Genomic DNA, 12,636 nt, shown 5'->3' on the forward strand with positions numbered 1-12,636 from the left:
GGGATTGAAAAAGAAAAAATAGAGTGTGGGAGAAAATGCATAAACGTAAGAGGGACACAGGGTTGTTTTATACAGTTATATGTTGTACAGAGGCTCATGTGTGTGTCTGTGTGTTACCTGCCCTTCTTGATTGTGTGTCGTCCCAACAGAGGGTCAATAACAGGGTCAATGGTCTCCTCGAGGTTCTCGATGAGGACAGTGTCACCTGCCACTACAGCCTGTTCTATCACATCTACATAACTGGAACATTTAAATATTAATACATGAAAATGAAAAAGTAACACTCACACAAATAATGTCAGGAAATAATAACACTGCTGAAGAACAAGAGTAGCGGACAACCGCTGATGCTAACAAGTGTCTGCTATGTTTGAATGCTGTTGAGCAAACCTTCACAGAGAGAACAGATTCAGGTTTTACTGTAGTAAAGCAGCATATAGCAGCATTTCAGATACTGTGGAGGTCCATGTTATGACCACCTGAGGATGTTCGAACTGGAATGAGAAAACACTCACCCTCTCAGCCCGAGGCTGACGACCTTGAGGCTGCTGCCGTAGCGACTCTTGATCCACTTGATGCCCTGCAGCTGAGGGTCAATGAGCAGAGGCCAGCGCTCACCTGTAGCAATACACATTTGCCCGTGTTTTAAAGCAACGCTCGCTCTGCACTGTTTGTATTGCCTGTGAGAAATCACCAAGGTGATGTGATATAGTATATTTAATGCCGCCACTCACAGTTGGTGAGGATGGTCGCATTCTGGGTGGACATTTTGTCTCCAGGTAAACCTTCATTGTTCCACTGGGCCACCGTTGCATCATCAGTCAGCATTAGCACTGGATCTAAGCCCTCTGTCATGGGGATGAGCATCTGATAATAACATGATATGGACACATGAGAAAAATAAGAACCTATAATTATAAGGACAGGCAGCTGAGGGGAAAACAAGTCTTAAACTAGAACTCAGAGTTTAGAAAAAATAGTTTTCATAGTCAAATGTGTTAAGTGTTGCCTTCTGGTAGCGCAGAAACGGCATCCAGAGGTTGTCCAGCAGCTCTCTCCTGTACTTCTTGGAGAAAGAGCCGGCATAAGAGATGAAAGCTGCAGTTAGGAGGACGTCCCCACAGAGAGTTTCTTCCTGTTCATGGTACTGAGCCACTGTGTGGGCCCAACGCACATTCTCGCTCTGAGACACAGACAGACAGGGAGCACCTCCTTATTGCCAAAGTACTTCAAAACTATGGGTAAACCATAAAAGACAGAAGTATAGTACAACACATTGCACAATATAAAATATCAAAAATCAACTTTTACAAATCAAAAATATCTCCAGATCTTGCTGCTGGTCGCTGCTGTGCCCACCTCAAGCCCTTTGACCAGCCGATTGGCCAGTTCTATTGTCTTGTTAGTGCGGTTGACCTCCTCCTGAAAGCGTAATTTCTCTGACGTGGCTTTCTCAAATGCTGTTGTCAGAGTTTCCAGGCTACTGTCCAGCTCCTTAAAAACAGGCAAACAGAGAAATGGCCAAAAATATGAGAAAACAAACACTAGCGCAAAAACAAACACGAGCTTCAAACTACATATTAACCTCAGTCTAGAATGGGAATAGGAGGGGATTCAACTACCAGTAATTCAAGGAGCTATTAAAACACTTTTCAGGAGAAATTAGAGAGCAGTTGCTGCAGGAGAAGTGTATGGTGATAGTCTTTTGAGATTATCAACTCAAGTGATTATCACAGAGTCAGTAGCAGCTTTGTAAAGAAAGAAAACAAAGAATTAAAGGAAACAAAGGTTAAGGAAGGAACAGTGATCTCGCAGGCTTACAGCGAGTTTCTTTCTGATGGCCTCCAGTTTCTCAGCAGCCTCGGCCAGATCAGCGTTGGCCTGAGACAAACACATCCTCTTCATCTCTACCTCACATAACACCTGGTGATACATACACACACACACACACACTTGTTGCTGAGAGGAAGTTACAGTCATGACTGGCATCAACATTAGTAATAAATAACCTACAAGATATTAAACAAAAAAAAAAACATTAGAATTCAGCTCATCTTCATCACCATGTTCATAAAAACAAATATATACACAGGTCATACTTAGAATCCTACGACGGCAGAGACAAGAGTTGTACTTACAAAAATCTGTCCAGGGCAGCACAATAGTTGGGGAAACAGAAAACAACTTATCAAACAACCAGAACACAGTGGTGTGCAGTGGACATCGCGCAGTGGCTAAGCTGCAGTGACAGCCGGTGTAGATGTGAGTACCTCATGGAAGCGTATGATGTTGATCACCCAGGCACAGAGCCCCGCAGCAGCCGAGGACTTCTGTCGGACAAACTCGGGGTTGAACTCTGGGTCACTGAGGTATTCGTCTCTGACACACTTCACTGTGGCCTCGGGGACGTGCTCTTTGTCAAAGTTCACCAGAGCCTGCAGGAAGTCATCCACCTGCACGAACATTTGTGTGCAGAGGTGTGTGTGTGTGTGTGTGTGGATTAAATAAAATAGTGCCATACCACAGTTTCTATATATAATACTCTTACAAAGTTTTTGTGTGAATTGAGAAGTGGAATAAAATAAAAATGCCCAGCTACACACCATGATGGCAGTTGTCTAATATAACAGTTTCCTGACATTTTCCATTTCCTAAAATTTCCTTTTTAGTTTTATACATAACTTTATTTAACCAGGAAGCAGCCTTGTTTTCCTTTGTAATAAGGAGGGTCTGAGTCAAGAAGGCAGCAGCACAAAGAAGATAAAATGTAGAGGTTATGAAACCTGTAACAAAGACTTATAGCAAAATAGGTAAATCAAAGTAATCAAAGATCGAGCAAAGCAGATTTTCAATTGATAAAATACCAGCAATCAATACATCATTATAAGAGAAATGAAAACATAAAAACATACATATTAAATTCTCAGTTGTGATGGCAGCTCAGATGAGAGATGATGAAAAAACAGCTGGAAGTTATTTTAAATGTGAAACAATGTTATTTTAAAAGCTCAGGGAATTTATTTGTGATGGACTTTTTGGCTTTGTGGTGGAAAGCCATTCATCTGAGAAACACTGCAAAGTGTCAGTGTAAAATATCACCTTGCTCATAACCATCTTGGAAGCCTTCCAGCTGCGATCTTTGGGGATTCGGCCTTGGGGAGCCATAAGCACCAGAACAGCTGCTGAGACGTTGGTGACAATAGCTGGGGGGTTTGGGAACGTCCTCAGCTCTGTCAGGTTCAACTGGATGAGACAGACACACACACACAGACACACACACACACACACACACACACACAGACAACCTTGTAATGTGTTTGTCTTTGTTTATTTGCATTGCTTGCAATGAGCACATATAAAACAGATTGAATGGAGTAAACACAACAAATAAAATAAAAAAATCAATTCTGGTGAAAGGTTTCAAGTCTCTGTGTTTATGTGTTTTCAAGTCTTTTACCCTGTTTAATGTATTCAGGGCTGCATTAGCTGCTTGTAGGGCGGGTTCAGCCTTGGCCAGGTCCTCCTCGGTCTCCTGCTGCTGTTTGGTGACTTTAGCTTGAATAGCTGCCACCTGATCAATCAAAAAAAAAAGTCATGTGTGCTCTTTGAATGCCTTGTTGCAGGTTTGGCTTATTTCCCTGTCATTTAATTACTCCTTCTCCCTCTGTCCTTAGGGCTCTCTCAGAGTCGTATGAATTGAATGTCAAAGTGTTCTGTAATTTTGATAACACGGGGCTTCTCATCTGCTGCTTCTTGAGAGGCCCTACAATCACACACATTCTTACCCTTTGCTCCTCAGCATCAGCCACAGCCCTCTCCTGGTTCAGCTTGTCTGTCTGTTGTCCGATCTTAGCGATGAGAGCTTCAATATCCGTGTTCCTCTGCCACAGCTCCACCTCCTGCACTGCTAGCTTGGCTTTCAAATCCTCCACCTGACAAAAACAGGTGAGAGCAAGAACGTTTGAGAGACTTTTTTGGGTGGGCGAACTAACTTTGTCATGTATACAGGCTGCGCAGCGCATGTTCTCTGACCTGTGAGGCAGTAGACTGCAGTTTCTGTAGGCCATTCTCTAACCTCTCCATCTTCTGGGTGAGCTCTGTGCGTTTCTTCCCCAGCAGATTACCATACAGCTTCATAAACTCCAGGAAACTCTTTGGAGTGGTGTAGTTAAAGTGCTTCTCATTCTGCTGGTACTTGACACTCACCTGGACGGTGCAGTCATACAAGAGACGATGAGAGAGATGATGTCAGAGAAGATGTCAAGGTTGGTTATCACCCATGGTGCTTTGCAATAACTGACCTCATTGACACTAGTGTGGGCGTAAGAGATGAACTCGCTGATAGATGCCCTCACATTTGGCTGCATAGGATGAACAGAGACAAAGATTTATAGATTTTCAGCTGGCAGACATTAGTTAAAGTAACCACATTTTGCTTAATAACACCGACAAATCTAATAATATGTCACTTTTGCCATACAATTGCTCTTTACTTTACATTTAAAATACAAATGTCTATTCTTTAACATCAAAAGACAGAAAGAAAGTGAATGAATACTCGGTGAATGTGCCGTTACCTCCAGTCCAGGGATCTTCTCTATGAAAGTGGAGCTGACAGACTGCAGTGCAAGCTGAGGCCAGGGGTGGAACCAGTCGATCGCTGTGCAATTCACCAGAGCTGGAAACTTTCGTGCACGTGTCCGCAATGTGAACCCGACTGGAGAGAGACACAAGACGACCTGGAGGACACGGAGGGTGACCGCTGACTTATTTTACAATTGAAGTGGTAAAATGTGTTTAAATAAAGCTGTTGCGATATTATTCTTTGATACCATGTCTTAAACGGTTTTTAATATTACATAATGAATGACGTTTCACACCTTGAGCTGTCTTCGTATCCTCTCAATAAAGAAGCTCCAGCAGTTATCTCTGGAATCTATGAGTCCGAGTCCTCTGAGCTCCATACGGATGGATGTCACAATAATATCCACTTCTTCATCACTAAACAGGTCTGGAATATCCCCTGAATAACACAAACATGTAGACACAGAGTATGAATTTCTTTATCTCTTTATATAATACCACAGCTTCTCCTATTACAGTTGCTGATGGCATTTAATGCCTTTTTGGCCCAATTATTTTGCTTGCTGACAGTGTGCTGAATGCTTGTTGCTAATACTCAAAATGTCATTCATAACACATTTTTTTGGACAGAAAAGATAACAAATATAAATTCTATTAAAATCTGATTCATATAGCATCCCATTAATAAAATGTAATACACTTCAGTGCTAGAGTTTGGCTAGGTCTGTTTCACCAGTCTTACAGCAGTCTGTGTGAAATATGCCTTCTTTGGTCTCTATTCAAATAAATAAATAAATAATTTAATTTGGCTGATGAAATTTCACTTTGTTGACTGTCACTGAATTTATGCTCTGAGAGGCTTTGACGCTATAAATTCACATGTAAAAGAAAGTCAGCGCAGCCAAACCTGAGGCCAGCATATCGTTGATGAGAACCAGGAAGCGTTCATCTGGAATCTGGGCATCTGTGTGAAGGAACACTGTCCCAATGTTCTTCACCCCCACTTTCATATACAATGCTGCTATATCGCTCTGGATAGGGGGGGGGTTGCAGAAAAGGGACAAAGAATACATAAATATATCACCAAATAATTCAAGTGAAAGTAGGAAACAGAAGAAAAGATGAATGCTACAGTTACATTGAGGAGCCTAATGACAGTCTGTATCCATCATGCATGAGTGTGTAAATGCAAATTTACTTTCAGGTCATTGATGCCGTAGCCTTTACGCAGTGTGATCTGGAAAACTTCCAGCATGCTGAGGAAGGCGGCCAGCCGACACAGACTCTGCTTCCCGCTCCCCCCAACCCCCACCAGCAGGGCGTTACCATAGGGGGCCTCCAGGATACGACTGATGCGACACCTGAACACAAACACCAGAATTAACAGTGTGTGTTTTGTCTGTGGTTTACATATATGCTCATCTGTGTAAATCCCCCCTTGTGTATGTTAGCAGACAATGTGTGTTGAACTGTAGCTTGTGTTTGCCTTACACATGCTGGATAGCTTCTTCAAACAGTACCAGGTCCATGACAGCATGCAGCTCATTATAATGCTCCAAAGCATCAGCCAATGTCTTCTGGAGTTTCTCCCAGTCTGATGCCTGACAGGATGGCCAAATAAACAAAGGAACTTGATTCTCGTCACTATGGTGGTTACTTCCAGATACCTAATGAAATTAAGTTCTTATCAAGACTCGAGTCGATTAACTTTCTATTCAAACCCCATAAAGAAATGAAAAGTAATTAGTTTGCTAATGGCAGTGCATTCATTCTCATTTATTTCCTGACAGATTGGACATGACTGCTGAATTTGTGCCATAAGGCCTTTGAATATGTGAGCTACAGATAATCCACATACTAAATTGATTTAAGTCAAAAACAATTAAACTCACCCATTTTTATAACCATGGTTATTAAAAAAATTCATGCTTGAAAAGAGCAAAACCAAATCCAAACAAACGGCTCTGACTAACTATAAATGTGTTTACCTGGTGATAGCGAGGCTCTCCCACTCCCTGGGCAAAGTGACAGTACACCAAAGGCTGGTGGATAAATATGGACTCATCTATTCCCTGGAAAAAATTCATCAGAAAGAAAGATATGAAAAAGATGCCAAACACTACTACAGACAATTTATTTTAAGTTACATAGCAATACGTTGCTTAGAAACATCAGTAATGTTGTTTACATTCTTGGGTCTGCCACACAGGGTTATTTGCCTAATATTGTAAATTCTTGAACATTTTAGAGATTAAGATGATGTACGGTCCTTGTTTCTTACCTCAAAATATCTTTTGCCAGTGTCCAGCAGGATTTTATTGAAGAGCTCCACATCTTTTTCTTCCATCAGTTTGTCAGAGTAAACCCTGGAGCTCTCATGGAGCCACAGGTGAACCAGATCCATGGGGTAACGGATACACTCTGGCAGGGCAAACAGGATGCCCTACACACCAGGTCAGAGTAAACACCATGTGTTGAGATTACAGACACCTAATGTTGAAATTTATTTCCCACATCACCATCCCAAATGTAGTTTAGTAGCTGAGGTGTGTATTTAGTTATTCAGCAATCACTTATTGCTCTGCTATAAACTTAAAATTTAATGTGAATCTAATTAAACAAAGGACACAAGACAATGTTTTATATATAATTTGAATGACTATGCATGTGTTACCTGGAAGATGTTGGAGAGGTCTCGCAGGTTGAAGATGTAGTGGAAGCGTATGGCTGTAGGGAGGAAGTTCTGACTGATTTTCTGGTGCAGACAAATAGCTGCCTGCATGAGCAAAAAAAAAAAAAAAGGGGAATAAAGACAGAAATGGTTCTATAGATATTGGCACAGACAATATATGGGCAACGTTATGCATATATTCGTTGATAAATTGAGTGAGAGTGTAATCAGGGTTGAATGGACTGATACTGTGGATGCACCTGTATGAGAGTTCCTACTGAGCGAGAGACGCCGTAGCTGAAGCCTCCCTGAAGGAAGTGGGCTGACAGGATGCTGGAGAAGATGGTGGCCAATGCATCAGCACTTGGGAAATGTACTGAAAACACTGAGAAATGTCTCTGGATTGGAAACAGGGAGATTTAAGAATTAGGAGTGTGGCCCAAAACCAATGTTGCTTGAACTGCCTCTAATATCTGACTTTTAATGAGCTCATTTCTTGTTTTTATGGGTTCACTTCTCTGTTTTTTTTTGCTTGTTGATCATTTCTGTGCATAAACTGTGCTTCTTGTTTTCACAGCTGATTTTGTCCATTCTTTGTTTATATTCATTATATTCATTAATTATTAAATGTATTTCCTAACAATGTTTAAAAAGCTAATCAGGCTACTATTATGATGGAATTCACGGTTATGTTAAGTTGTTTTAGTGAAAACCGAAATTCTGTTGATAGTATTTCGTTTCTACAGTATGCTCTGTATGTACCTGTGTGCATTCGCGTCTGTACCTGTAGTCTGGGGTTGATAGAGAAGCTCCCGGCTGTTGGATTCATACAGGTGATATACTGGCAGTTATGTATTTCCTTCAGCACCAGTCGTTGTCTGTCATACCTAAAAAAAAGTTTCACTTTATTAAGTTTCCACCTAACCATTAAATTCTGTACAATCTGTGTCAAGAGTACAGTACACACAGTTTCCCCTAGTTGGTGTGTGTGGAGAAGCTTTTATTGCTCTTAATGTAACGAGTTGTCAACCTGTCTCTGCTCTGCTCTGTGTGTGTGGGGAAGGGCTACCACACACACACACACACACACACACACACACACACACACACACACACACACACACACTCACAGGGAAAGAGCAGAGGAGAGGAGAGAAACACCACTGTAAATGAAAAAACGAAGAAAACGAAGTAGAGACTCTCACACTCGGCTGTAATGAAACGAGTGCACATAAATTAGGTGAATAAGGTTAATAAAATATTTTCTAAAATATGTTTTTTTCTTTGGCTTGTTGAGGGGGTGGGGGGCTACAGCCAAGGCAACGCTAGGGGAAACACTGGGTGCATGTTTACACACAGTGCGGAGCTGTACAATTGTACATTTCAGCAGCATGAAGGCCCTAAACATGTGTGTGTCCATAATGTGTGTCTTAGGCGCACCAGTGGTTGTAGTCGAGGTGCTGGCGTATGAGTGTGTGCGGCTGGACCGTCCCATAAACGTCCACCTCAGGCATGTTTAGGTCATCTATGAAGTAGATGAGTCTCTTAGCCGTAGGAGGAGCAAATTTACGACCAGCCTTCTTCTCCAGGGGTTTCTCCAGGACACCTGAGGTCCATATATGAATAAGACAGTTCATTAAAGTGACATAAAATTACTCACTTAACCTCTCAGCTCTGCATCAGGAAAAGAGAATTAAAAATACAAGGATAAATCAACGAGTCAGAGCTTGTACTGTACTGATTGCTGTGAAATTTAACAACTATTAATAGGCAAATGCAGTGCGACACTTAAACGAGATGTAATACACTGTGACACATAGTACACGCAGGGTTGAAATCTTCCTTGTAGCCTGGCTTTTGCTATTCACAGAGTATATTCAGTGGTATTTTTAGTATATAAAAAGATTTTAAACAGGGCAAGGACATCTGAAAAAAGAGATCCAGTATTCTATTTGAACAAGAACACTGTGTCCTCAGAGATAATTCAGTAGAAACAGCACTAACTATGGCACAATTGCCATAGCAGTTTGGACATTAATAAAAAAATACTGTAATTTAACTTTTCTTCTCCTGTACTCTATCACAACATATAAAAAGACTTTGTAGAATCCATATCATTTTTTTGTGAGCACAGAGATCCCAGAGATATTTGTTCTCATCCCTGTGATCCTTACGCTGCAGCATGGCTGACGTGGTGTAATAGTTGAAGGGGACTTTGGCCACTATGTAGTCCTCCTTCAGCTTGGCAACTTTATCAGACACCAGGATGGTCTTGCCCACTCCAGCGTTGCCCACTAGCATGATCGGTTTTCCTCTCTGGAGCAGCAGGTCCATAAAGTAGGTCAGACAAATAGTTTCTGGGGTGTGGACCAGCACCGTCTGAAACAGATATATCACATGAGCTGACTAAAGTAATTCTGTTCGTACTAGGGCTGCACGATATGAAAATAAATCATATTGTGATTATTTTGGGAGATACTGCAGTACAATTATTGCATTTCATTTTCACTGAAAAAAAAAGAAAATAATGATGATGTTATTTTTGTTGCGGTTTGTACCAAACAAGTGTCTTCCCTTATGTCTGGAGAATATGATTTGTTGGCCAGGAGCATCTCAACGCTTATGGTTCTAACAATGCACAATAATGTTGTAGCACATTTTACCTTTTGCAAAAAAATTGCACCTCCTGTGATTTGGATATTGCTTAATTGTGCAGCCCTAGCTCATACACAACCTTAGTACACACCTGTAAAGGTACATCAGGTTCCAGCTCAAATGGCACCATCTTCTCGCTCCAGGGAGTAAACTTTTTGGTCTCAGAGTCTATGAAATAGTCAAAGACGGTGCCCTGGGAGGGAAACTTCACTGCCCGCATCTCTTTAGACCACCAGCGACTGAATTCAGCACGGTGGTCATTCAGCTGAAACGGGGGTTTGGAAAACAAATAACATGAATTAAGTAATCGTATGCAAAGTAAAATGACAGCTTTACAAATAATTTGAATATCCATAGGGATTAATAAAGTATTATTTAAATCTTTTTTATTTATCTTTTTTTTAAGAAGCAAACATTTAGTCAGCACACACATGATCCTGGAAGAGAGCGCCGCCAAAGGCCCAGACACAGGCGAAGACAAAGTAGATTTCATAGAGTTCTCGGGGAGAGTCGGCTGGAGTGTTGTCCTGTGTCAGCAGGCAATCCAACAAGGAGCACAGTGTCTGTGAAACAGAAATATATATGCAATATATGCAATATAACGCATTTTTGACAATATACAAGAACACAACATGGAAATTCAACAACTGGTTGAGAAACGCTGAGGAAACAGGATGTAACAACATGCTTGTTAAGACTCTTTGCCTAAGATACAAAATGAGCATGCTGTGTGTCCTCACCTGCACCATGCTGTTTTCTGGTATGGGAGTGATGGTTTTCAGGTTGCAGCGCACTTGCTCCAGGCAGTATGGCACATACTTATCAAAGAGAATGGTGAGGTTGGCTCGTTCTGATTGGGCCTGTCGAGTGTCTATCCAGCTTGTCACAGAACTGAGAACACAGTAAAGATAGCACTGCTTACCCAAAGTACAATTTCAAAGAAGTGAAGAAATAGAAGTCGATGATTTTAAATGTGAGTTTGTGTGCGTCTCACGAGCTCCAGCCAAGGTCCTGTGGGTTGACATAGAGTATCCCTGCTCTGGACACAGTAGCTGGAGTAGCAGCCTTTAGATGAGAGATCTCAAACAGCAGACGCATGGAGGAGGACAAACTGATCCTCTCATTACTGGCAAGAGTCAGTACCTGGACAGAGGAGAGGAACAAATAGGTTTGATGGAGCCTAAGCAGCATGTGCCCAAATACAATATATACAGCAGCTGCAAAACACGAAGAGACTGACACTGACCAAAATGTTTGTACTTATTATGGTTCGGGCTTTGGGTTGATTGATGTAAAACAGAACCTTCAGAAAAGGATAAAATCCAGAATTAGAAAAAATGGAAACAGGGCAATATTTCACCTTGTTGTCATCCATAACTGTGTTAAGAGACTCAATCCACATGGGGTCAATATCTCCATCCAGAACAATCCATTTGGGTCCATCATGGCTCACTGAGGTCAGCTCTCTCATGGTAGAGGAGAACAAACCTAATATAAAGTGGAGAGTACAACATACAGTGGTGTATGAATTAGATTTGTTCTGGTAACAGACCATCACTGGGGCAAAAATGTCACAAACTATAATTTAATGTTGTACTAAAGCAAACACATGTAATGGAATCATAGTCAAATTATTCCATATCTAAACTATTCAAATGAGGGCTAACTCTGAACCAGAAAAAGTACTTTAACAAACTCTAATTAATTCTAAGAAGAGGGTTGGGAATACATTATGGTTTTGGCACCAAAATAACTCCTGCTTGACAGTGACCTAAAACTTTGGAGGAAACACCGGTTCCCTTGATCATCACTTATTTATTATTAAATTCCATGGATAATCCTCACCATCTTTCCACTCTCTGGTAGCAGGGTGCAGGTATCCAAACAACTCATCTGTGGTCACAGCTTTAGGGTTGATGTCGTTCCACACAGGCTTCATCTTCATGTTTGTGTAGGTTCTATGGAGAGTCTTCAGGATCTGATGAATAAACATACTGTAAATTAATGACACAAAGTGCACCATGTCTTTTCACAAGGGCGCATCTCTTATTAACACGCTGGAAGGTAACAGATGTGAGAAAAGGTGAAATTCAACTCTTCCCTGACTTAAGCTGCAGGTGACTTTATCACACTAGATAGCAATACTCTGCTGCAGGGCAGTGTCAACCTAAGACTGGAGCAACAGTAGATTTGTTCAACACCTCCTCTATGTAATTAATCAAAGATCTAGAAAAATCCCCAAACTTACCAGTATAGTTTCACCCTAAACAAGTATGTGCTTTGGGTGTGAGGACAATGGTTATAAGCCACCTCTTATATAAAGTGGCTTTGAAATTAAGTGGACAAATACTATTTTGTATGACATACAAAATAACACAGTGTTTTGCATGTCATCCATCAAAATGCATGAAGCCATAAACAATGTATGTGGTTTCACGGATGTAGTAGCTATATAGTAGTTATACAGAAGTTAACCTGGCTCTTTCCAGTTCCTGGTCCGCCTACTACAAACACAGAGTGCCTGACAGCCAACAGCTCCTCCAGCTGGGTCACCTGCAGACACAGCAACACTGCATCAACCTTGATTTCTGATCATACAAATTCTATTAATTACACATTCACATTTACACAGAATGACAGACTTATAATTTCAAGTATTAACTACTGTTAACACATTGATGAACTGTGCTTTTTTGCAGAAAAAGAAAACCCTCTTTGTGTTGTTC

General features: G+C 41.1%; 1 protein-coding gene across 1 annotated transcript in view; it reads right to left on the reverse strand.

Moving 5' to 3' along the window:
- The window catches only part of dnah9l (dynein, axonemal, heavy polypeptide 9 like), a 36,085-nt gene that overhangs the window by 6,666 nt on the left and 16,783 nt on the right, over positions 1-12,636 (reverse strand). Inside the window, exons 42-72 of the mRNA XM_071490338.1 lie at positions 12,386-12,463; positions 11,756-11,888; positions 11,271-11,398; positions 10,905-11,053; positions 10,651-10,801; positions 10,342-10,473; positions 10,002-10,175; positions 9,430-9,634; positions 8,696-8,861; positions 8,040-8,142; positions 7,516-7,653; positions 7,259-7,360; positions 6,866-7,027; positions 6,573-6,656; positions 6,076-6,185; positions 5,783-5,945; positions 5,492-5,615; positions 4,881-5,023; positions 4,578-4,739; positions 4,302-4,361; positions 4,033-4,206; positions 3,786-3,932; positions 3,458-3,571; positions 3,100-3,243; positions 2,271-2,453; positions 1,822-1,923; positions 1,360-1,494; positions 1,010-1,183; positions 735-867; positions 516-618; positions 118-240 (exon numbers count right to left, since the gene is read on the reverse strand). Coding sequence (XP_071346439.1) covers positions 118-240; positions 516-618; positions 735-867; positions 1,010-1,183; positions 1,360-1,494; positions 1,822-1,923; positions 2,271-2,453; positions 3,100-3,243; positions 3,458-3,571; positions 3,786-3,932; positions 4,033-4,206; positions 4,302-4,361; positions 4,578-4,739; positions 4,881-5,023; positions 5,492-5,615; positions 5,783-5,945; positions 6,076-6,185; positions 6,573-6,656; positions 6,866-7,027; positions 7,259-7,360; positions 7,516-7,653; positions 8,040-8,142; positions 8,696-8,861; positions 9,430-9,634; positions 10,002-10,175; positions 10,342-10,473; positions 10,651-10,801; positions 10,905-11,053; positions 11,271-11,398; positions 11,756-11,888; positions 12,386-12,463 — 4,199 coding nt within the window. The remainder of the gene's footprint in view (positions 1-117; positions 241-515; positions 619-734; positions 868-1,009; positions 1,184-1,359; positions 1,495-1,821; positions 1,924-2,270; positions 2,454-3,099; positions 3,244-3,457; positions 3,572-3,785; positions 3,933-4,032; positions 4,207-4,301; positions 4,362-4,577; positions 4,740-4,880; positions 5,024-5,491; positions 5,616-5,782; positions 5,946-6,075; positions 6,186-6,572; positions 6,657-6,865; positions 7,028-7,258; positions 7,361-7,515; positions 7,654-8,039; positions 8,143-8,695; positions 8,862-9,429; positions 9,635-10,001; positions 10,176-10,341; positions 10,474-10,650; positions 10,802-10,904; positions 11,054-11,270; positions 11,399-11,755; positions 11,889-12,385; positions 12,464-12,636) is intronic.

Source organism: Trachinotus anak, unplaced genomic scaffold (genome assembly GCF_046630095.1).
Source record: "Trachinotus anak isolate AG129_WGS33_773 ecotype Australia unplaced genomic scaffold, CSIRO_AGI_Tana_v1 ptg000012l, whole genome shotgun sequence".
Classification (NCBI taxonomy): Eukaryota; Metazoa; Chordata; class Actinopteri; order Carangiformes; family Carangidae; genus Trachinotus; species Trachinotus anak.